A 21,998-nucleotide genomic window follows, 5' to 3' on the forward strand; every position below is an offset into this window, starting at 1 on the left:
TGACGTCAGAGGTGCGACGGAGATACTGTGTTCCTGTCCGCACGTTGCATGCAGCAGCCGGTGTGTGTGAAGGTAATATATCCATTTACTGTATACATAAGTGGCGGTGCCGCAGCGTTACCGCATGTGTCTGCACAACTTGTCAAACTGACAGGAGCTGGACGTTTTATGGCAGATTTATCTTCCATCTGACATCAGAATGATTGGGGTTCCGCTTTTCTGTATCAATAAAGATCTCTGCTTGCTGTCAGTGTGTAGAACTCTTCACACCTTACTGTTTTGTAGGTTTGCATGGAACATTTACCTCACAATGGACACCGAGCCTGCAGTTCTCACCTCGGAGAGCAGTAAATCTGCCATACAGTCCGCAAATGCTGGTGATCGCCTGGCCCCTGCCGATCCAGAATGTGCCAGGACACAGAATGGATCTCCTGTGGATGGCTGTGAAGGATCCGAGGTCATGTCAAAGAGGCAAATGAAGAAACTGATCAGACAAAGGCAATGGGAAGACCAGCGAGAGCTCCGAAAGTACGTCACTGCCAAGAAAGCTCCTGGCGCGCACAGGGGGCCACATCTATCATTAGAATACCACTTTTGTGGCGATTGCAACTTTTTCAATGGCACTTGTGCAAAAAAAGTGCCATTACTCCGCCGGCCTTGCCACTTTCCTGTTATTACTGTGGCCCCATCTTCTGCGCCAGGTTTCTGTCATGGAAGAAACGCTGACATTTACGCCAGCCAGGGGGCATATGCCTAGTCATAAATCCGGCTATCATAGCCTGGCGTACACCAGCGGGCTATGCTAAATCTGCCCCATAGAGTGTATCCATAGGTCTCCATGCATCCAGTGTCCTATTGGCATACACAGGGCCTGTAGGTATCCGCATCCTTTTTTTCCCTACTGTATAGAAAGTGCAGTATGGGGCACAGTAAGGGTCCATTCACACGTCCGTAGTGTGTTTCCCGGATCCGCAAAACACGGACACCGGCAATGTGTGTTCCGCATTTTGCGGACCGCACATCGCCGGCACTAATAGAATATGCCTATTCTTGTCCGCAATTGCGGACAAGTATAAGACATGTTCTATTGTTTTCGGGAACGGAAATGCGGACCCGGAAGTGCGGGTCCGCATTTCCGGATCCAAGCCGCACATCGTGCGTCCCCATAGAAATGAATGGGTCCGCAATTCCGTTCTGCAAAATGCGGAACGAAATTGCAGACGTGTGAATGGGGCCTTAGGCTACTTTCACACTACCGTTCAGAGCGGGTCCGTCTGATGTCTGCACAGACGGAGCCGCTCCTATAATGCAGACGTTTGTATCTGTTCAGAACGGATCCGTCTGCATTATAGTTTGAAAAAAAAACTAGGTCTGAAAGTAGCCTGAGCGGATCCGTCCAGACTTTACATTGAAAGTCAATGGGGGACGGATCAGTTTGAAGATTGAGCCATATAGTGTCATCTTCAAGCGGATCCGTCCCCATTGACTTACATTGTAAGTCTGGACGGATCCGCTTGCCTCCGCACGGCCAGGCGGACACCCGAACGATGCAAGCAGCATTCAGGTGTTTGCTCGCTGAGCGGAGCGGAGGCTAAACGCTGGCAGACTGATGCATTCTGAGCGGATCCGTGTCCACTGAGAATGCATTAGGGCTGGACGGATGCGTTCGGGGCCGCTTGTGAGCCCCTTTAAACGGAGCTCACGAGCGGACACCCGAACGCAGGTGTGAAAGTAGCCTTAGCGTGTCTTCACACGGTCCGGATTTTGTTGCAGAATTTTCCAGTTGTATTCACGTAAATGTGGCAGCAGGCACATGGATTTCTGCAACCCCCAGTCACGGGAAATTCTGCAGCGTGTGAAGGCGCCCAAAGGAAAAAAACAAGATGCTGCATGGATTTTGTTTGTTTCTTTTCAGTACAAGCTGCTTTGAAAGCCATAACTTTTCTGTTTGGTTATTTAAATACTTATTTTTTTTAATAGATGGGGATTTATTTTTATCCTGTGTGTGTTGTGTTTTTTTTTTTTGTGTCCCTTTTCCCTTACAATCGTTTTGATATAGGGGATATACAGATAACGGGTCGCTGGGGGCAGTGGTAAAAGTTGCCATCTGGGCTAGTGGTGGCATTCTTTTATTTTGATTTTATTATTGTTAATTATAAAAAAGAACTTTAACCGTATTTAACGGTCATGGAGGGCTCTGTATACAGTGAAGGAGGAGGTAAGGATGGTTACATCGCCGCCTTCTCGATGGGGAACCCAGCTGTCGCCAGAAACAGGTTTCCTGCAGCTCCATAATTCTAGCATTCAGCTGCAGTCTCTGCGAGGACTTCACGAAGGTTCTTACAGAGATGAACATGGTCCTTCCAGATGTATATTGTCAACACTCGGTCCGGAACTGGTTAAAGGAAATTTTATTATTATAATTGTTAAAGGGGTTATCCAACTTTTTTATTTATTTTATGAGTCCCCTTTCAGAGTGGCTGGACCCACGGTGGTGTTCATACTTACCCAGTCCCTGCTGCTGGGTGGCGGCTCCATCGCTCCACGACGCCTCCGCAGGTCCCGGGTCTCTGGGAATCAACATCCTGTTGACACGGCCGCATGTGACCGCTGCAGCCATCAATCAGGATGTTGATTCTCAGACATCCGGGACCTGCGGAGGCGTCGTGGAGCGATGGAACTATATGGGGTGGACTGGGTGAGTATAAACCCCACTGTGGCTCCAGCCACTCTGAAGTGGTATACTAAAATAGTTGAAAGTTGAATAACCCCTTTTAATTGGAGATTTCTACAGAGCCCACCCTGTACATTCACATGGGACATGAGCGCTGTAGATTTGAAGCTGAAGTCTTGTGTGCGACAAATACACATCATTTTACAGTAGCCACATCCTGCAAGAAAATCCACAGTGTAAGGCCTCATGCACACGACCGTTGTTGTGTTCCGTTCCGCAAAATGGGGTTCCGTTGTTCCGTGATTTGTTTCCGTGTGTCTTTCTTTATTTTTGGAGGATCACCAGACATAGGCCTCATGCACACGACCGTTGTTTTATTCCGTGTCCGTTTTTTGTGATTTTCTGCGGACCCATTGACTTTCAATGGGTCCGTTGAAAACTCGGCTAATGCACCGTTTGCCATCCGCGTCCGTGGTTCCAGTCCTTAAAAAAAATATAACCTGTCCTATTTTTTTCACGGAAAACAGTTCGCGGACCCATTCAAGTCAATGGGACCGTGAAAAAACGCGGAGACACACATGATTGTCGTCCGAGTCCGTTTTTTTCCTATCATTTGCATGGCAAACTTGACTTATTTTTTTTTACTTTCCTTTATGTCTGGTGATCCTCCAAAAATAAAGGAAGGCACACGGAAACAAAAACGGATCACGGAACCCAATTTTGCGGAACAGAACACAACAACGGTCGTGTGCATGAGGCCATAAAGGAAAGTAAAAAAAAATCGAAGACAGGTTTTCCATGCAAATGATAGGAAAAAAATGGGCACGTACACGGATGACAATCTTATGTGCCTCCGTGTTTTTTAGCGGTCCCATTGACTTGAATGGGTCCGCGAACCGTTTTCCGCGAAAATAATATGACGGGTTATATTTTTTTGACGGACTGGAACCACGGATCACTGACGCGGATGACAAACTGTGCATTAGCCGAGTTTTCAACGGACCCATTGAAAGTCAATGGGTCCGCAGAAAATCACAAAAAACGGCACAACGGACACGGAATACAACAACGGTCGTGTGCATGAGGCCTAAGGCTACTTTCACACTTGCAGCAGAGGATTCCGGCAGGCAGTTCCGTCGCCGTAACTGCCTGCTGGTTCCGTCAATCCGGACACAAACGGATGCATTTGTGAGACGGATCCGGATGCGGATCCGTCTCACAAATGCATTGCAATACCGGATCCGTCTCTCCGGTGTCATCTGGAAAAACGGATCCGGTATCAATTTTTTTTTTTGCATTTTTAATGCGCAGACCAGAAAGTTGGTTCTGTTTTGCCGGAACACTTAAAGGGCTTCTGTCACCCCACTAAACAGTTTTTTTTTTTTTTTGGTTACTTATAATCCCTATATTGCGATTAATGCATACATACTGTCATTAATAATTTTGGTTCAGCAGATTATGTTAAAAACGTACTTTTAAAATATGCAAATTACCTTGCTACCAGCAAGTAGGGCGGCTACTTGCTGGTAGCAGCCGCATCCTCCTATCATAAAGACGCCCCCTCCGCATTGTGATTGACAGGGCCAGCGGACGGGATCTTTCTCTGCTGGCCCTGTTTGAATTCAAAATCTGGCGCCTGCGCCGCACCTGTCTTCAGTCGGCGCAGGCGCACTGAGAGACGGACGCTCGCTCGGCCGCTCCATCCTCAATGTGCCTGCGCCGATGACGTCACATCTACACCCGGCGCAGGCGCATTGAGGAAGGAGCGGCCGAGCGAGCGTCCTCCTCTCAGTGCGCCGACTGAAGACAGGTACGGCGCAGGTGCCAGATTTTGAATGCAAACAGGGCCAGCAGAGAAAGATCCCGTCCGTTGGCCCTGTCAATCAACATGCGGAGGGGGCGTCTTTAGGATCGGAGGATGCGGCTGCTACCAGCAAGTAGCCGCCCTACTTGCTGGTAGCAAGGTAATTTGCATATTTTAAAAGTACGTTTTTAACATAATCTGCTGAACCAAAATTATTAACTACAGTATGTATGCATAAATCGCAGTATAGGGATTATAACTAACCAAAAAAAAACAACTGTTTAGTGGGGTGACAGAAGCCCTTTTAATGCCGAATCCGGCACTAATACACTTCAATGTAAATTAATGCCGGATCCGGCAAGTGATCAGTATTTTTGGCCGGAGAGAAAACTGCAGCATGCTGTAGAAAATCAGCCCCATGGTTGTACCCTAAGGCTGGGTTCACACTTGAGCGTTTTACAGCGCGTACAAACGCGCTGTAAAACGCTCAACACATGAAAACCAATGCTTCCCTATGGCCCTGGTTCTCACTTGAGCGTTTTACAGCGCTGAAAAACGCGCTGTAAAACGCCCTACGCTCAAACAAGTACTTGAGCTTCTTTGGGGCGTTTTGACGCGCGTTTGTGGCCATAGGACATTGCAGTCAATCACACAAACGCGCGTCAAACGCGCGTTTACTATTGCAAAAACCGCCCGTCAAACGCGCATATCAAAGACGCTCAGGTCTGAACCCAGCCTAAAGGCGTTGTACAGGATTAACAAAAAACATGGCTACTTGCTTCCAAAAACAGCATCCCTCCCGTCCACATGTTGTGTGTGATATTGCACTGCATTCACTTCCGCTGAGCGGAGCTGCAATACCAGATACAAGCCATGGATATATATGACATTGATTCTGGAAGAAAGCAGCCCTGTTTCTCCAGTCCGGTACAGTCCCTATAATTCCCAGCGCCAGAGAGAATCCACCTTCTTCTCGGCTGTGGATCATGTTTGGGTTTTTAACACAACGGTGGTCTGTAATAAGACCTATTGTGACCATGTCACCCTGCAGACCGTATGATTGGATAGTGAGATGATCTTCCAGACTGCAAGAAAATAATTTCTTCGCCATCCACTAAGAAGCAGCCTAAAAATAAGGAATATCGGTATAGTTATGAGATTAGTATACTGGTCAGATTACGCCCATACATGAATCCAGGCTATTTCTATGGGAGTTCTTTTGACTCACGACATCAGTTTCTACGATGTCCGATTTTGTCTGTATCGGATATATGTAATGCTTGTTCTGGCAGGGTTGGGTGAGAGCAGCTGTTTTAGGCAGGTGCTGGAAACTATACAGTGAATGGTAGGCTTTGTCCACACTGCAGCTCATGAATGGGGTCTACACATCATGGCCACTACACAGTGGATGTAACTTTTTGCTTCCGGCTTTATCCACTATCTACTTTCCGGTGCCAGCAGCTGTCCGAAACATCTGAACGGTAGGGGTGTGGGGTGTCAGACTCCCCCAAGCACAGGCCATCAGTATCTAAGTGCCAGAAAACCCCTTTAACACTTGTACAATGTTATTCACATTCATTTCTAGTTTATGCTTACTTTTAACTTTTAGGCAGAAGCGAAAAGAGAAAAGGCAAAAAAGAAAACTGGTGCGCCAGGCGCAAGTAGCGCAAAGTATAGAAGACAATCCCAATAAAAGAGTGCGCAGAGAGATCCAGCCCAGTAAAGTGCGTCTTGTAATTGATTGCAGCTTTGATGAATTAATGGCATTGAGGGTAAGCTGCAGTGTTTGTGCCGTATTTTTTTATGTTTTATGTTTTTTTTTTCTCCTGTTTGGAACATTAGTTTTTTTTCTTTTTTCTATTTGTCATATAGGATGTGAAAAAGTTAAACAAACAGATACGGAGGTGCTATGCTGAAAATCGTAGGGCAGTTCATCCTGTCCAGGTAAACTTTCTACATTAAGCCTTTAAGACTAAGTGCACACGATCAGGACGAAAATCCGCACCGTAGGTCATGTACATTGCAGTGCTCCAGACAAAAAAAATGACCAGGAGCCATTGGCTCCTAAACTAAAAAATTTAGGAGCCAAATTACATTTTTTAGTCGCCAAATTTAAAATGCATATAATAAAAAAAAAAAGGACTTTGAGAAGATGAGACGCAGGTGCACTACATATAGGAGAAAACAGCACCACATGCCTCTCACATCCAGGGACATTTCCTGGGGAACAAGGTGACTAAAAATGGCGAATTGCGTAGTTGAGTTTTTTTTTCTGTTACTGCCTTCACCGAGCGGAAATATTTTTTAATTTTTTAATAGCTCACACTTTTTGGGACGTGGCTATATGTAATATGTTCTTTATTGTTTGTAAATTTTATATGTAAAACTGGGAAGGGGGCCATTTAAACTTTTAGTATTTTGGTGTTTTTTTTTTAGTTTCTTTTTAAAACTTTTTATTTAATAACCATTTATTCCCTTAGGGACTAGAACCTGGATCTTTTCATCCCTTGTGCTATTCACCCTGATAGATCTCTATCAGGGTGAATAGGACCTCACACTCTCCCTGCTGCCCTGTGCTCTGTGCACACAGCAGCAGGGAGCTGAACATGGCAGACAGGGCTTCAGTAGCGTCCTGGCTGCCATGGTAACAATCTGAGCCCCAGCAGTGTAATCTGCCACTGCCACCAATGAAGGGGATGGGGACCCTGTGGCCACCATATAACAATGGGGGGGAGACGGGGACGACTTGTGGCCAGTGATAATGGGGGGGGGGGGGAGAGGCTTTGGGAGAGCGCACTGCACCACCAATGAATGTTTAAAGAGGAACTTTCGTGGGTCCAAAGAATATGAACTTATCAGCAGGCTGCATAGAGCGGCGCCCAGGGATCTAAGTGCACTTACTATTATTCCTGGGCGCCGCTCCGTTCGTCCGCTGTGGCCCCCGGTATTTTCAGCATTCAGAGGAAGGAGGAGGAGACGCCAGTGTGTCTCCTTCTCCCTGACAGCAGCGCTGTCCAATCACAGCGCAGAGCCAGGGAGGTTTTTTTTTCTCCCTGGCTCTGAGTTCTGTGCTGTGATTGGACAGCGCTGCTTTTATGGAGACGGAGACACACTGGCATCTCCTCCTCCTTCCTCTGAATGCTGAAAATACCGGGGGCCACAGCGGACGAACGGAGCGGCGCCCAGGAATAATAGTAAGTGCACTTAGATCCCTGGGCGCCGCTCTATGCAGCCTGCTACTTAGTTCATATTCTTTGGACCCATGAAAGGTCCTCTTTGACTCCTTCTTCATACAATTGTCTGCAGCGATATCACAGACCCGGCACCCGGCCTCAATAACGGGGCATGCGATCTGGGGCACCTGAGGGGTTAATTGCCGCGTATCGCATGCCCTGTTATTGAGGCCGGGTGCCGGGTCTGTGATACCGCTGCCTATACTTATGTTTTACATTCATTGGTGGCGCAGTGGCGACAGCTCCTCCCCTCCTCCTCACCTGCTATATCCCCATTGGTGGTAGTGGCGGCCGCGTCACAGTGGAGAGGGAGGGAATCCTTCCTTCACTGTGCAGTGTGCTACTGAAGAGAACTTAGGCTGCGCAGGATCGCGGCGGTACAGTCGCAAATGGCGACAAGACTAAAAAGTCTTGTCGCCATCTGCAAATTTTAAGGCGCATTGGCGACCGTTTTGGTCGCCATCTGGAGCCCTGCATTGTATTCTATGAGCATTTGAAATTCTTATGCACATGATGCAGATTTTTTGCGCAGATTTTAAAATCCGCAGCATGTCAATTTATTTTATTTTTCCTGTCTGGATTTTCTCCATTCACTTCAATGGGGACAGGAATATCCACACCAATTGATGCGGATTGACTGCGTGGATTTCCCTGCGAACACCTGCAGATTTCAGTGCGGATTGTCCGCACATAAATCCTGAACGCGTGCATTTAAACTTATGCTGCATATAATTGGAGATTTAACTGAGTTGGCTACATGCACACGAACGTTGTTTGTTTCCATGTCTGCTCAGTTTAGTTTTTTTGGGGGGGTTTTTTGCGGATAGGATTCGGATCCATTAATTTCAATGGGTCCGCAAAAAATGCGGACAGCACACAGTGTGCTGTCCGCATCAGTATGTCCGTTCCGTAGCCCCGCAAAAAAAATAGAACATGTACTATTCTTGTCCGTTTTAGGCATTGTTACAATGGATCCACAAAACAAACGGATGGCATACGTTTTTCTGTGCGGATCCGCAATTTGCGGACTGCAAAACGCATACGGCCGTGTGCATGTAGCCTTACAGTGTGAAAACAGCAGTGACAATTCTGATCTTTCCTTCAGAGTTGCACTGAGTATATTTAGACCCAGAAGCTGTGGCACTTGCTACATATGGAGTGCTTGTTGAACACTGCTCATCTAGGGAGGGATGTATCATTTTTGTATGCCAGAAACACAGAACTCTCGAAAATACACCGGAATTACAGTATTTACCTTATTGGGCAGCTAGTGACAACTCAGCACTTTTTTTTTTTTTTTTTTTAGTTGTTTGATTCCAAATTTTTGTTTTTTTGTAGAGTGTGTAACTCCTTCACGCAACTGGCAGTCCTGCTGCTTTTGACCTTAATCCAACAGCACATTGTAGCTGGCTCTGTTCTCCCTCTCCTCTCCGTGTTTGAGATAGCAGCAGGGATGGGGAAGAGGTTGTACATAACAGATTAGAGTGTGGAGAGAGTGGAAAGCATCCAAGTAAAGCAGCGCGCATGACCAGTAGATTGGAAGGAAAATACACACAAGGCAGTATGAAGGGGGAGGAGGTGAATCATATGGGCTGTGTATCATTGTAAAGATAGAAGAGAGCACCCACAGGGGGAGGATCAGGGAAATCATACAGTCCTCCGCATCAGCACAGACCTCAAATCCAGTAAGTGTTACTGGGGAGAGACATGACCACATGTCTGAAACTTGGGCCAGGTTGTAAACTGAATATCAGGGAGTCTAAAAATGAATGAAGGAATGAAAACTTGTTCAATTTTGTAGCTCAAGATAACCACAAACATATGCAAATTTTTTTTTTCCATGTCAAAGTTGTTGCTAGCCTTTAATCTTATAATATGTACTGTATGTGCATTTATGCTGTTTTCTGTGCTTCAAGTTCTCATGTCATGTATGGATTTCTGCAGTAGTACTGACATTATTTTACTTCCTTGAAGCTTTATCTAACAAGCCATGGTGGACAACTGAAAAGTAACATGGATGAATATGACAAAGGATGGATCAATTGGAAGGTCAGTGTATTATTAAAGAAATGCAAACATTCTCAGATGTGGTAAATATCATTTTTGCAGTTATTAAAGGTAAGACAAAAATTAGTAAGTAGATGAACCAATTAATGTCTAATTGCAAGCAGCAGTTATAGGGGTTCTCGTGGATAGAAACATAGACGGCTTGCTTGTTCTTCGAATAGGCCAACTCTGATTGGTAGGGGTCCCATGTTCCAGACTCCAGAGATTGGATGGTGGTGATCGGTGAGAGTCCCAGAGGCTGAACCCTCACCAATCAAACATTGATGTCTTCTTCCAGTGGTCAGAGTATTCCATGCTACAAATTGAGAATAGACGCTAGTTAGAGTTGTTGCGATACCAAATTTTTGATTCTATTTCGATACCATAAAAAAGTATTGCGATACTCAATACCATTCGATACCACGCTGAAAAAAAATAAAACCCCAAAAAAGCCATGTGCATTCCGCATTTAAAAAAATGGCGAATTGCGCAGTTTTTATTTTTTTTATTTTCTGTTCCGGCGTTCACCGCATAGATTTTTTTTATATTTTAATAGTTTGGACTTTTCGGACGTGGCGATATGTTTATTTATTTATTTATTGTTTATATATTTTATATGTAAATTGGGAAAGGGGGTGATTTAAACTTAATACATTTTTTATTTTATTTTTTTACTTTTTATTTAATAACTATTAGCCCCCTTAGGGGCCAGAACCTGGGATCTTTTCATCCCTTGTCCTATTCACCCTAATAGACCTCTTTTAGGGTGAATAGAACTTCACACTCTCCCTGCTGCCCTGTGCATAGTACACACAGAAGCAGGGAGCTTACCATGGCAGCCAGGGCTTCAGTAGCGTCCTGGCTGCCATGGTAACCGATCAGAGCTCCGGGATTACACTGCTGGGGCTCTGATCAGAAGCTGCCACTGCCACCAATAAGAAGTAGGGGACCCTTTGGCCACTGCCACCAATGAGAAGGGGAGGGGACCCTGTGGCCACTGCCATCAATGATTTTAATACTGGGGGGGCACACTGCGCCACCAATGATAATTAACCTTTAATACAGGAGGCGGGTGCCAGCAGCCGATCAGCAACAGTTAACCCCTCAGGTGCCGCACCTGAGGGGTTAACTGCCGCTGATCGCAGCTCCCTATCAGAGGCAGGGTGCCGGCTATGTGATTCTGCTGCCGGCACCTGCCTTCTGTATTAAAAGTTGAAGACGACCTTTCATGGGTTCGGACTTTAAAGAGGACCTTTCAACGATTCTTACCCTATGAACTAAGTATACAGACATGTGGAGCGGCGCCCGGGGATCTCTCTGCACTTACTATTATCCCCGGGCGCCGCTCCGTTCTCCCGTTATGCCCTCCGGTATCTCTGTTCCCTAAGTTATGGTAGGCGGAGTCTGCCCTAGCGCTGGCCAATCGCATTGCAGAGCTCACAGCCTGGGAGAAAATAACCTCCCAGGCTGTGAGCTCTGCGCTGCGATTGGCCAGCGCTAAAGTCCGGACCCATGAAAGGTCCTATCATTGGTGGCGCAGTGCGCCTGCCCCTCCTCCGCCCCTCTCTCTTTATTGGCAGCACGGCACAGGGGGGAGGGAGAGACTGCTTCCTTCTCCCCTGTGCTGCTGAGGGAACATGAGCTCGCTGACAGCAGCGCGCTCATGTCCTGTAATACTAGACTGCGCATCAGCGCAGGCCGGTATCGAAAAAATGGAAATCCCGGTATCGTATTGATTGGGTATTGAAATTTAGATACCTGCAACAACCCTAATGCTAGTAAGTGAGTTAATGTTTTATGTGGTAGGCTATAGGCAGCTATTAGCCCAGTAATATCATTTGGAATCGATTATCACACAAATCGTGTTCGATCCCATTTTGATATAGTGCAATCCTATACGTTCATGTGAAATATCGTGGCAATTGGAGAACATCCCGCAATGGAGCGGTTTTTAATCGGGCATAAGGCCTCCCATCTTTTTTTCTTTAATCAGACATGAGGCCACCTTTTTTTTTCATAAACATATTACTGCTAACATATATTATTTTTTTTTCCAAGCAACAGTAAAGTTTATTACGGAAAAAGATCAACCTCTAACATGGAGCTTCTATTTCATATACACTACATGACTACATGAAGATACATGTAATCAGTAAAAGACAAGCGAAATGCACCCAAGTGACCAAGGAAAACATACTGGGAAACGCATATCGGTAACACAGAAATGGACAAGGGAAGCAATCTAAGAACACAACATAGCAATAAACAACACAAAGAGCCTAATGTGCCTAAACAAACCTGTGTAAATGAGGGCACCTTAGGTGATTGGTGGGACACAGAACTGTTGTAATATTAGAGGGCAGTACTATAGATTAGATGCGGTTAGTCAATGCTCAGAGTGAAATGCTTAGCCAGGGTGCCTGTGCCAAATGTACTGACATTTAACCTACTTGTTCCTGTGTCTATAGATCAGTGGTGGCGATCCTATGGCACGGGTAGCAGAGGCAGCACTCTGAGCCCTCTCTGTGGGCACCCGCACCCTGGAAAAAGTCTATGGGGCAGCAATATGCCTTAGACTTTTCCTGCCATTCATCAGCGCAGGGCGCACTATGAACAGCACAGGCAGCGCACCGAATATAGGCAGGATATTATAGCTACATGATAAAGTACATGGAAGATCTACTATATTGGACTGCAGTATTCAGGTTACATTGCCGTGTTGGCACTTTGCAATAAATATGTGGGTTCTGGGTTACAGTTTGGGCACTCGGTCTGTAAAAGGTTCACCATCACTGGTATAGATCCATTTCTTTAGGGTCATTTAACCCCTTAGTGACCAAGCCTGTTTTGGGCCTTAAAGGGGTTCTGCAGTTTGTTTAAACTGATGATCTATCCTCTGGATTAGATCATCTGCATCTGATCGGCGGGGGTCCGACCCCCGGGACCCCGCCGATCAGCTGTTTGAGAAGGCCGCGGCCAGTAGTGCCGCGGCCTTCTCACTGTTTACTGCAGGCTCGGTGATGTCACGACTAGTATCCAATGGCCTGGGTAGAGATGAGCTCCATTCAAGTGACCAGAGCTTAGCCACGCCCAGGCCAGTTGATACTAGTCGTGACGTCACTGGGCCTGCGGTAAACAGTGAGAAGGCCGCGGCGCTCCTGGGGCGCCGCTGCCTTCTCAAACAGCTGATCGGCGGAGGTCCCAGCCAATCAGATGCAGATGCTGATGATCTATCCAGAGGATAGATCATCAGTTTAAACAAACTGCAGAACCCCTTTAATGACCAAGCCAGATTTTGGAAATCTGACGTGTCACTTTAGCTGAGTATAACTTCGTAAAAGTTTTTCACATCAAAGTAATTCTGACATTGTTTTCTCGTCACATATTGTACTTTACTTAGGTGGTAAAATTTTACCGATTTAAAATATGCATATCTTTATTAAAAAACGTAAAAATTTATGAAAATTTGCAAAAATTGCCATATTTTCCTTTTTTCAACTGCAATATTTCAAATATATACATAAATACTATAATTTTTTTTTTACTAGAAATATATTTCCACATCTTTACAAAAAACTTTTTAATTTTTTTTAATTTTATTACCATTTTAACATAAATTTTTGAAGTACGTATTTTTTTCCTGCAACAAGTCAAATTTGCAGAGGCTTTTAAGTGTCAGAATAATATAACTCCTCCCCCCCCCAAAAGTGACCCAATTTTGAAAACTAGACCCCTTAACATATTCATCTATGGGTGTAATGAGTTTTGACCCTCTAGTTTTTTAAAGAAATTAATGCTAAGAAGGTGAAAGAAAAAAAAATCATTTTTCATTTTTTACACAAGTGTCAATTTAAAGACATTATATATATATTTTTTTCACCAGTACACCCCAAAATGTATCACCCCATTTCTCCTGTCTTCAGAAATATCCCCATTGTGGCCCTACACGGCAGGGCCAAAACATAAAGAAGCACCCAGTGGCTTTCAGAACACAAAATTTACTTGAAAATGTTTTAGGCCCCTTTTGCACACTTGTAATGGCGTTGAGCTGCCAAAACAATAGAAAACCCCCATAAATTACCCAATTTTGAAAACTAGACCCCCTAAGGTATTTATCTAGGAGTGTAGTGAGCTTTTAGACCCCTAGTTTTTTGTAGAAATGAATGCTAAGCAGGCGAAAAAATTTTTTTTCATTTTTTACACGTGTTAATTTAAAGACAGTTTTTTGTTTTTTTTCTACAGAGCACATGAAAATGAAGACGTACACCCCAAAATGTATCAACCCATTTCTCCTGTCTTCAGAAATATCCCTATTGTGGCCCTAATCTTATGTCTTGACAAACGACGGGGCCCAAACATAAAGGAACACCTGGGGGCTTTCAGATAAACTGAAAATGGTTGTACACATGTAATGTCGTTGAGCAGCAAAATGATAGAAAACCCTTATAAATGACCCCATTTTAAAAACTAGATCCCTTAAAGCATGCTGAGTGCAAAATTATTATAGGATGAAATAATGAGTATATATGGTTTTATTCAAATTGTTAATAACATTTTCACAGGAAATTGGAGAAAAAATATTTTTAGATGGGTAACCCTGTTACTGTCTTAGAAATCCGCCACATTCTTATCTTTGTGGGGCGTACAGATGAGAAGTGAAGCTGTGCACTTCAAAGGGAGGCAGATTTCTAAAAAGGCATTTGCCTGTACATAGGACTATGTCTCGCCAACAAAGCAGTTGTCCCACATTTCTGTCATTCTGATGCTGTTGTGAGCAGCGTTCTGGTCTGACATATAATTACTTATTGCAGGAAAAAAAAATGAACTGTAGTGAAAAGCAACCATGTTGCAAATTCCAGTTTGTTCACAAGATACAAGAACAACGATAGGGCTGTAATGACAAGCTGGCATTCAAGGACAGTGACTGGTCGTACAATGTCTCTCTAGCCCCATCAATCCCTATATGAGAGACGAACGCGCTAAGTGACGCAGTGCACCATAACATGCCCCTGCCCAGCAAGGTAGAAACTGCTATACACACAATCAACCAGTCATCTACAGAATATATAAAAGGACAGTGTCCAGGACCATCTGTAGAAACAGTAATGGATCACTAATTCCCCCAAAAAAATTCTTAGCAAAGCCCTTAGTGTATTGGTGAGGAACAACTCAATTATTAGAGATCCTCCAAATAAAAAAATATCATGATACAGTAATGTGAATGGAATTAACAGCTTTGTGTGGCAGGACATGGTCATAAAAAATGAAATTAAGAAAACAAATCAGTAAAAGTAAAATTTGTTCCAATGTCTGAAAACAAAAGATTAGCTCTACAACCCATCCCCAAAGGATCCCTCCCTTCCCAGAAAGCCCTCAAACTAAACAGAAAATGAGAATAAACTGACTTCCTGAAAAGACCCCCACCCACCCTTTTTGGTATTAATTTTTTTTTTATAATAAGCAACCGTATGGTACGTCTCAAAACAGGGGTAATTGCAGATGCCTGGTTGTGATGGGCAACTGGGGCAGTAAAATCGGGTGTCCCTCCTCCTTCTGTGTTTGCTACACACCTGGCATCGTTTCTGAGGATATGTCTTGCTGGCAGTGGCAAGGACGGGGTGGGGGAAGTGGTGTTCTGAAAGCCTTCGAACATCCTCAGATTCAAAGGCTTGCCCAGGTGCGGGGGACTCAAACAGGAGACTCTTAACCACCTTCTCCTGGAACTCAAGGAAGTTGAGGGTTCCTTGGGGCTTTTTAAATAAAACTATTATAGGTAGCAATCTGAACAAGGTAGATTGTTACCTTTTTATACCAGGTCCTGTTTTTTCGCTTCACCAGGTAGGGTTGAAGCGCCTGGTCCGAGAGGTCTACACCTCCCATAAATTTATTATAATCTGTCACACAGACCGGTTTGTATGTGTCGGCAGTAGCCCCCCTTCCCCCTAACTGCCACTGTGGTGTCTGCGTGCACGGTGGTCAGCATGTAGACATCCTTCCTGTCCTTCCACTTCACTGCAAGCCGCTGGTCACTTGCAAGGGCGAAGGATGCTCCTTTCTCCAAACTCTTGGACACCAGCGGTTGTGGGTATCCCACTCTATTTTTACGGACTGTCCCACAAGCCCCTGTGTTTGCAGCATGGAGGGTTTTATCAGTGTACACGTGGTACCATTTGTGTAGGAATGGCGCTAATAGATTGCACACAATTTTTCCCGATGTCCCAATAATTTATGGGCAGCCTGGGGGGTTAAGTTGGGAGTCTCTGCCTTCATTAATAGACAGACCTAATTAGGGGCCATATTTCCCCGATCAGGGTGCTGAGGGACCCGATCGGGGTGTCCTTCTATACACGCTCTCCTCTTCTGAGGAGAAAGAACTATGCCGGGCCGCCGCCGCCATCTTTGTTGAGGTACTGGGGGTGGGGTGAGGATCGGGACCCAGCTTTTCCTTATGGGGAAGCTGGGGGACCCGATCCTTGCACCGGAGACTTTCTCCCTCCTCTCTTATATGAGAGGAGGGAGAAAGTTTACTGCCGGCAGCTCCGCTGCAGGCATTTTCAGTGATAGCCGTGATGCACTGTATCACGGCGATCATGTGATCAGAGACTGCTTGTCACGGTTTCTGATCACTGCTGCCCTCAGCTACCTCCAGTAGCTGCGGGCAGGGAGCTCCTGCGCTTTTTTTGTAGCGATAGCTTGGGTTGAAGTGCCGCAGTAAAAAGGCGGCGCTCCAGCCCAAGGCCCCTTAGTGACCGCTGTAAAAACATGTATGGGTCATCAATATCAGATCACCGTCGACATCACAGTGGTCGGCAGGTGTAATTACAAGAAAGTGTCCCATTCACTTCTATGGGATGGTTCCTTCCTATACAACTGGACAAGCTGTCCCATAGAAGTGAATGGGACGGCTTCTTGTAAGTACACCCGCTCACTGCTGCGATGTCAACGGTGACGCAGGTAAACAGTGAAGGGAAGGCAGTGCTGGCACCATCCGTGGCCTTCTCTTCAAGCAGCTGAGGATAGGTCATCAATATTAAAATCTCGGAAAACCCTTTTAAGGTGACCGTTACTAAGGGTTCTATTTTTTTTGCCTTAGGATATTCATATTAAGTCTGAACATTACAAAGATCTAATGAAGCCTGAGGACCTGGTGTACCTTACATCGGATTCTTCTGATGTGCTCCATGAGATAGATGAAAGCAAAGCATACATTATTGGCGGCTTAGTAGATCATAACCATCATAAGGTAAGCTTGGTTTTGGTTTCCATGATAACATAACTCATCATTAAATTGTAACTGTCATTTCTCTTTTTTAATGCCTAGGACCAGTCGTGTGAAGCGTTTTTGTAATATGTGTACTTTTATTAGAAACTACCTGTAAAGGGTCCCCTTAGGTATTACTGAATGCTGAAGACAGCTATGTATAACATACAGTCAGGCTTCTCACCTTCTCTCTGGCTGTGATGCGGTCCGCTGCAATTGTACAGCTCACAGCCATGGAGAAAGAGATACGCCTTGAGAAAAGCTGCTGTTTCCTCCTCCTTGTACTGCTGCTACTGATTAACGCCAAAACCAAACTGGAGGCACAGTGCCGCAACGGAGGAGCAGATCAGTTAAAAAAGATCGCAATTACATCTCCTAATCTTGGGCTACTGAGTGAGGTAGTGAATTTAGCAAGTAGAAACTGATGAAAGGTAGTATGGAGACCTTGTTAAAACACCTTTTCATCATCTTCTCAATGTAGACATCTACAGTCATGACTGAAAGTGTTTTTCCAGAAAATTATTGCAATTACACATATTTTGTTATACACATGTTTGTTTCCTTTGTGTGTATTGGAACAACACAAAAAAAAAACGGAGAAAAAAAAAAATATAATTTCACGCAAAACTCCAAAGAGGGGCTGGACAAATTTACTGGTACCCTCAACTTAATATTTCTGATGCACACCCTTTGGAAGAAATAACTGAAATCTATCGCTTCCTTTAACCATCAACAAGCTTCTTACACCTATCAACTGGAATTTTGGACCACTCTTGCTTTGCAAACTGCTCCAGGTCTCTGATATTTAAAGGGTGCCTTTTCCCAACAGCAATTTTAAGATCTCTCCACAGGTGTTCAATGGGATTTAGATCTGGACTCATTGCTGGCCACTTCAGAACTCTCCAGCTCTTTGTTCCCATCCAATCTGAGGGTGCTTCTGAATGTTTGGGGTCATTTATCCTTCTGGAAGACCCATGACCAAGGACGCAAACCCAGCTTTCTGACACTGGGCCCTACATTGTGACCCAAATTCCTTTGGTAATCTTCAGATTTCATAATGCCTTGCACACAGTCAAGGCACCCAGTGTCAGAGGCAGCAAAACAACCCCAAAACATCTTTGAACCTCCCACCATATTTGACTGTAGGTACTGTTGTTCTTTTCTTTGTAGGCCTCATTCAGTTTTCGGTAAACAGTAGAATGATCTGCTTTACCAAAAAGTTCTATCTTGGTCTCATCTGTCCACAAGACGTTTTCCTGGAGGGATTTTGGCAAACTGCAGTCTAGCTTTTATGTCTTTGTTAGAGCTGTAGCTATCGACTATTTTTGTAATTGAGTATTCTATTGATTTAATCCAACAATTAATCAAGTACTCTAATAACAATAAGCTAATTAAAAGAATGTTTTTCACTTTATAAAAACTCATCTGCCCCCCACCATGCCATCGGCTTCCACCCCTAGTGCCATCGGCTGCCCCCTCAGTGCCACCTTCTCCTCCTCCGAGCCATGTCCCCAGCGCCAGTGAAATAAAATACTTACCTCTCCTGTAGGGGCGCTGTTCGTCCATCTTCTACTCGCGCTGCACTGTCGTCCTGATGTCACACAGCGTCAGGTCATAGCGTCCTGACGCTGTGTCGGGAAGAAAGTGCAGAAAAAATTTGCATCGAGGATTTATTTGTCGAATTACTTGATTCAATCGAGTAATCGTTTCAGCCCTAGTCTCTGTGTCAGCAGTGGGGTCCTCCTAGGTCTCCTGTCATAGCATTTCATTCAAATGTCGATGGATAGTTCGCTCTGACACTGATGCATCCTGAGCTTAGAGGACAGCTTGAATTTCTTTGGAACTTGATTGGGGCTGCTTATCCACCATCCGGATTATCTTACGTTGCAACCTTTTTATAAATTTTTCTCTTCTGTCCACGTCAAGGGAGATTAGCTACAGTGCCATGGGTTGTAAACTTCTTGATCATGTTGCACACCGAGGACAAAGGAACACCAAGATCTCTGGAGATGGACTTGTAACCTTGAGATTGTTGATATTTTTCCACAATTTTGGTTGTCAAGTCCTCAGACCGTTCTCTTCCCCCCTTTTCTGTTCTCCATGCTTAGTGTGGCGCGCACACAGACGCAAAATGCAAAGATTGAGTCAACTTCTCCCCCTTTATCTGGTTTTAGGTGCGATTTGTATATGGCCCACACCTGTTACTTGCCACAGGTAAGTAACAATGAGCATCACATGCTTGAAACAAAGTTGTCTATCAACAATTTTGAAAAGGTGCCAACAATTTTGTCTGGACCATTTCCGGAGTTTTGTGTGAAATTATGTCCACTTTGACCGACCTTTTTTTTTTTTTTTTTTTTTTTTGTTTTGTTCCAATTGTGTCATTGCAATAGTTTTCTTGGAGAAATACTTCATTTTCCAGAAAAATGTCAGGGGTGCCAACACTTTCAGCCATGACTGTATATGATTATCCAGACTCCCGTCTCTGGCTTAACAGAAACATTCTTCTGCTATTTAACCAAAGCTTTGACTCCTGAAGTAGAGGCTTGTCAATCATATAACCTATGTTGTATAATAAGTAAATGTTAAATTTTGCAGGGTATTACCTATAAACAAGCTTTGGAACTTGGGATCAACCACGCTCAGCTTCCTCTGGGGAGTTTTGTGAAAATGAATACTAGGAAAGTTCTAGCTGTAAACCATGGTGAGTCTCTATATATTTGGTACATTTCTCCCCACATCGTAATTTCCAATTAAAATGATCATCTCAAACCAAGTTCTCTTATAAAGGTCTTCTGCAGTTTTTGAGAATGTGAGAGGACTTCCTTTTCATGATCATAAATAAGAACACTACACATCCCCTTTCAGTTTAGGCTGAGTTTTAAATCTGAAGTTTCCTGAAGTATATAACATTGTCTTGCAGTGTTTGAGATAATACTCGCTTTCTTGGAGAAACAAGACTGGAAGGAGGCCTTCTTCTCTGTTCTACCTCAGCGTAAAGGAGCAGTGCCTATTGATGAGACAGCTGAAGCTTCTGCAGATAATTCATCTACTCGGGAAGATGGGGAAGAATGTGAAAGTGATTCTGAGTCTGAAGATGACACAGCACAGACAGAGTCCAAAGACAATGAAGTTAACAATGACAGTTGACATCTTGTGAATTAGTATTTTTCTCCCCAGAATGTATATACCTGTGTTTTTCAGGAAAACAAGTTTTCTTATAGTTCCCTGCAACCATATACTTTTTTAAATAATCATATCTTTCAAGTAGGAAAGGATCTTTAATGTTATAGGACAGCTTTCTCAGGTCTTTCTGATAGAGAATGTGCCGTCAGGTTGATTTATTTTTATTTAAAGGGGTTGTCCAATATTAGACAAACATGGCTGCTTTCTTCCAAAAACACCACACCTGTCCATGAGTTGTCTGGTATTGCAGGTCACCTCCACTGAAGTGAATGGGGCTGAGCTTCAATACTACACACAACCTGTGGACAGCTGTGTTTTTAGAAGAGAGCAGCCATGTTTTCTAATCCTGGACAACCCCTTTAAGACTTGGATGTTCAATAAACCAAACAAAACAATCTATACAGTAATAGACGTGATACAGTCATCTTACTTGTCACCTTTGTTGTAGGGCTAGAGCTACACTGCGGCTTCACAACCAACAATAATTGTGTCACAATGCTATATTACATCATAATGAAAATGAATAGGGTCAGTTTAAACCAGGTGTTGACCCACCTGCTGCATTTGTACCAACTTGTAGGTCACAACGCAACCACATTCACTTTCAGTATATTGCAATGTAGAATTGCAGGAACAGTAATCTTTGGCCATGCGCCTCGCAGCCAAAGTTGCTGTGTAGCGCCACCTTTAAAGGGAGTCTGTCACCAAAATATGATGTTATACACCACTTACATGGCTCTCTAGCACTCCTATCCATGATTCAAATGGTATCTTTGTAATTTTCTTCTGACTTTCACCAGCAGGAAAAACACAGTTTAATCCATATACAAATGAGGGCTCGCAAGTGCCCAGGGGCGGTGTTCGGTGTGTAGGAGCCCAGGCTGCTCTGCCTTCTTTTACATTACTCCTCCCCAGCGTTTCAAGTCCCTTGCGTCAGCCACAGGACCGGACAATATCCTGCACGTGCACAGTGCACCCCTGGCGTCCTCAAGTCCTCCTGTTTGCTTCTGGTCCGGCCCCTAGTCACTGGTTTCACGCCGTTTGCTGGCGCATTCGCAGTACATGTAGCGAGGCCGTGCCCACAATTGGCATCATGGTGCACTGCGCACGTGCGGACTATTGTCCGGTCCTGTGGCTGATGCAAGGGACTTGCAGGGCTGGGAGGAGTAATGGAAAAAAACCGCAGAGCAGCCTGGGCTCCTACACACCGAACACCTCCCCTGGGCACTTGTGAGCTCTCATTTGCATATGGATTAAATAGCGTTTTTTCTGCTTAAAGTCAGAAGAAAATTACAAAGGTACCATTTGAATCATGGATAGGAGTGCTAGAGAGCCATGTAAGTGGCGTATAACATCATGTTTTGGTGACAGAGTCCCTTTAAACTCGCTGGAAAATGAAATAGTCTCTTTAGGTAATTAATGTGTGTATATTGCTTGAATATCCCCTTTTTATATCTTTTACATAGGTATTTGATTTGTATGAAACTTGACTTGAGATACTGCAGCCACTGTTGGTATAAAGTGGTACTGCTTCTGCTTTCTGTAAATTTCCATAAGCTTTTTCATATAACAAAGACTCCGTTTTTGTGAAACCACTGTCAGGACGAATACTGTAGCTTGTTTCCATAAGCAAGATGTATAAGCTACTTATAAGGCTTCCCAGGAAGACCACTTTGAGGGGCTATAGTTAAGTCACAGCGGTATATATTTCTTTTTTAAATTTCTTTAAAGCAGTTTTCCTGAACCCAGCGAGCCCTGCAAACCCTTCTTCATTACTCGTATTTTGCCTGTAGA

General features: G+C 44.4%; 1 protein-coding gene across 1 annotated transcript; it reads left to right on the forward strand.

The window, feature by feature from the left end:
• TRMT10A (tRNA methyltransferase 10A) lies at window positions 1–20,915 on the forward strand. Its single transcript, XM_040420486.1, has 8 exons — window positions 1–72; window positions 286–528; window positions 6,088–6,250; window positions 6,351–6,422; window positions 9,686–9,760; window positions 16,851–17,000; window positions 19,617–19,722; window positions 19,942–20,915. Exons 2-8 carry the CDS (start codon window positions 311–313, stop codon window positions 20,166–20,168), a joined length of 1,011 nt encoding a protein of 336 aa, XP_040276420.1. The 5' UTR covers window positions 1–72; window positions 286–310; the 3' UTR covers window positions 20,169–20,915.
• Window positions 20,916–21,998: the final 1,083 nt, after the last annotated feature.

Source organism: Bufo bufo, chromosome 2 (genome assembly GCF_905171765.1).
Source record: "Bufo bufo chromosome 2, aBufBuf1.1, whole genome shotgun sequence".
Classification (NCBI taxonomy): domain Eukaryota; kingdom Metazoa; phylum Chordata; class Amphibia; order Anura; family Bufonidae; genus Bufo; species Bufo bufo.

Bases quoted from the DNA above. Each gene is read 5' to 3' on its own strand.
- TRMT10A (XM_040420486.1), top strand. From the start codon at position 311: ATGGACACCGAGCCTGCAGTTCTCACCTCGGAGAGCAGTAAATCTGCC. The intron at 9,761-16,850 runs GTCAGTGTATTA...TTTTTGCCTTAG, and splicing joins AAGGATGGATCAATTGGAAG to GATATTCATATTAAGTCTGA. The intron at 17,001-19,616 runs GTAAGCTTGGTT...TAAATTTTGCAG, and splicing joins TAGATCATAACCATCATAAG to GGTATTACCTATAAACAAGC.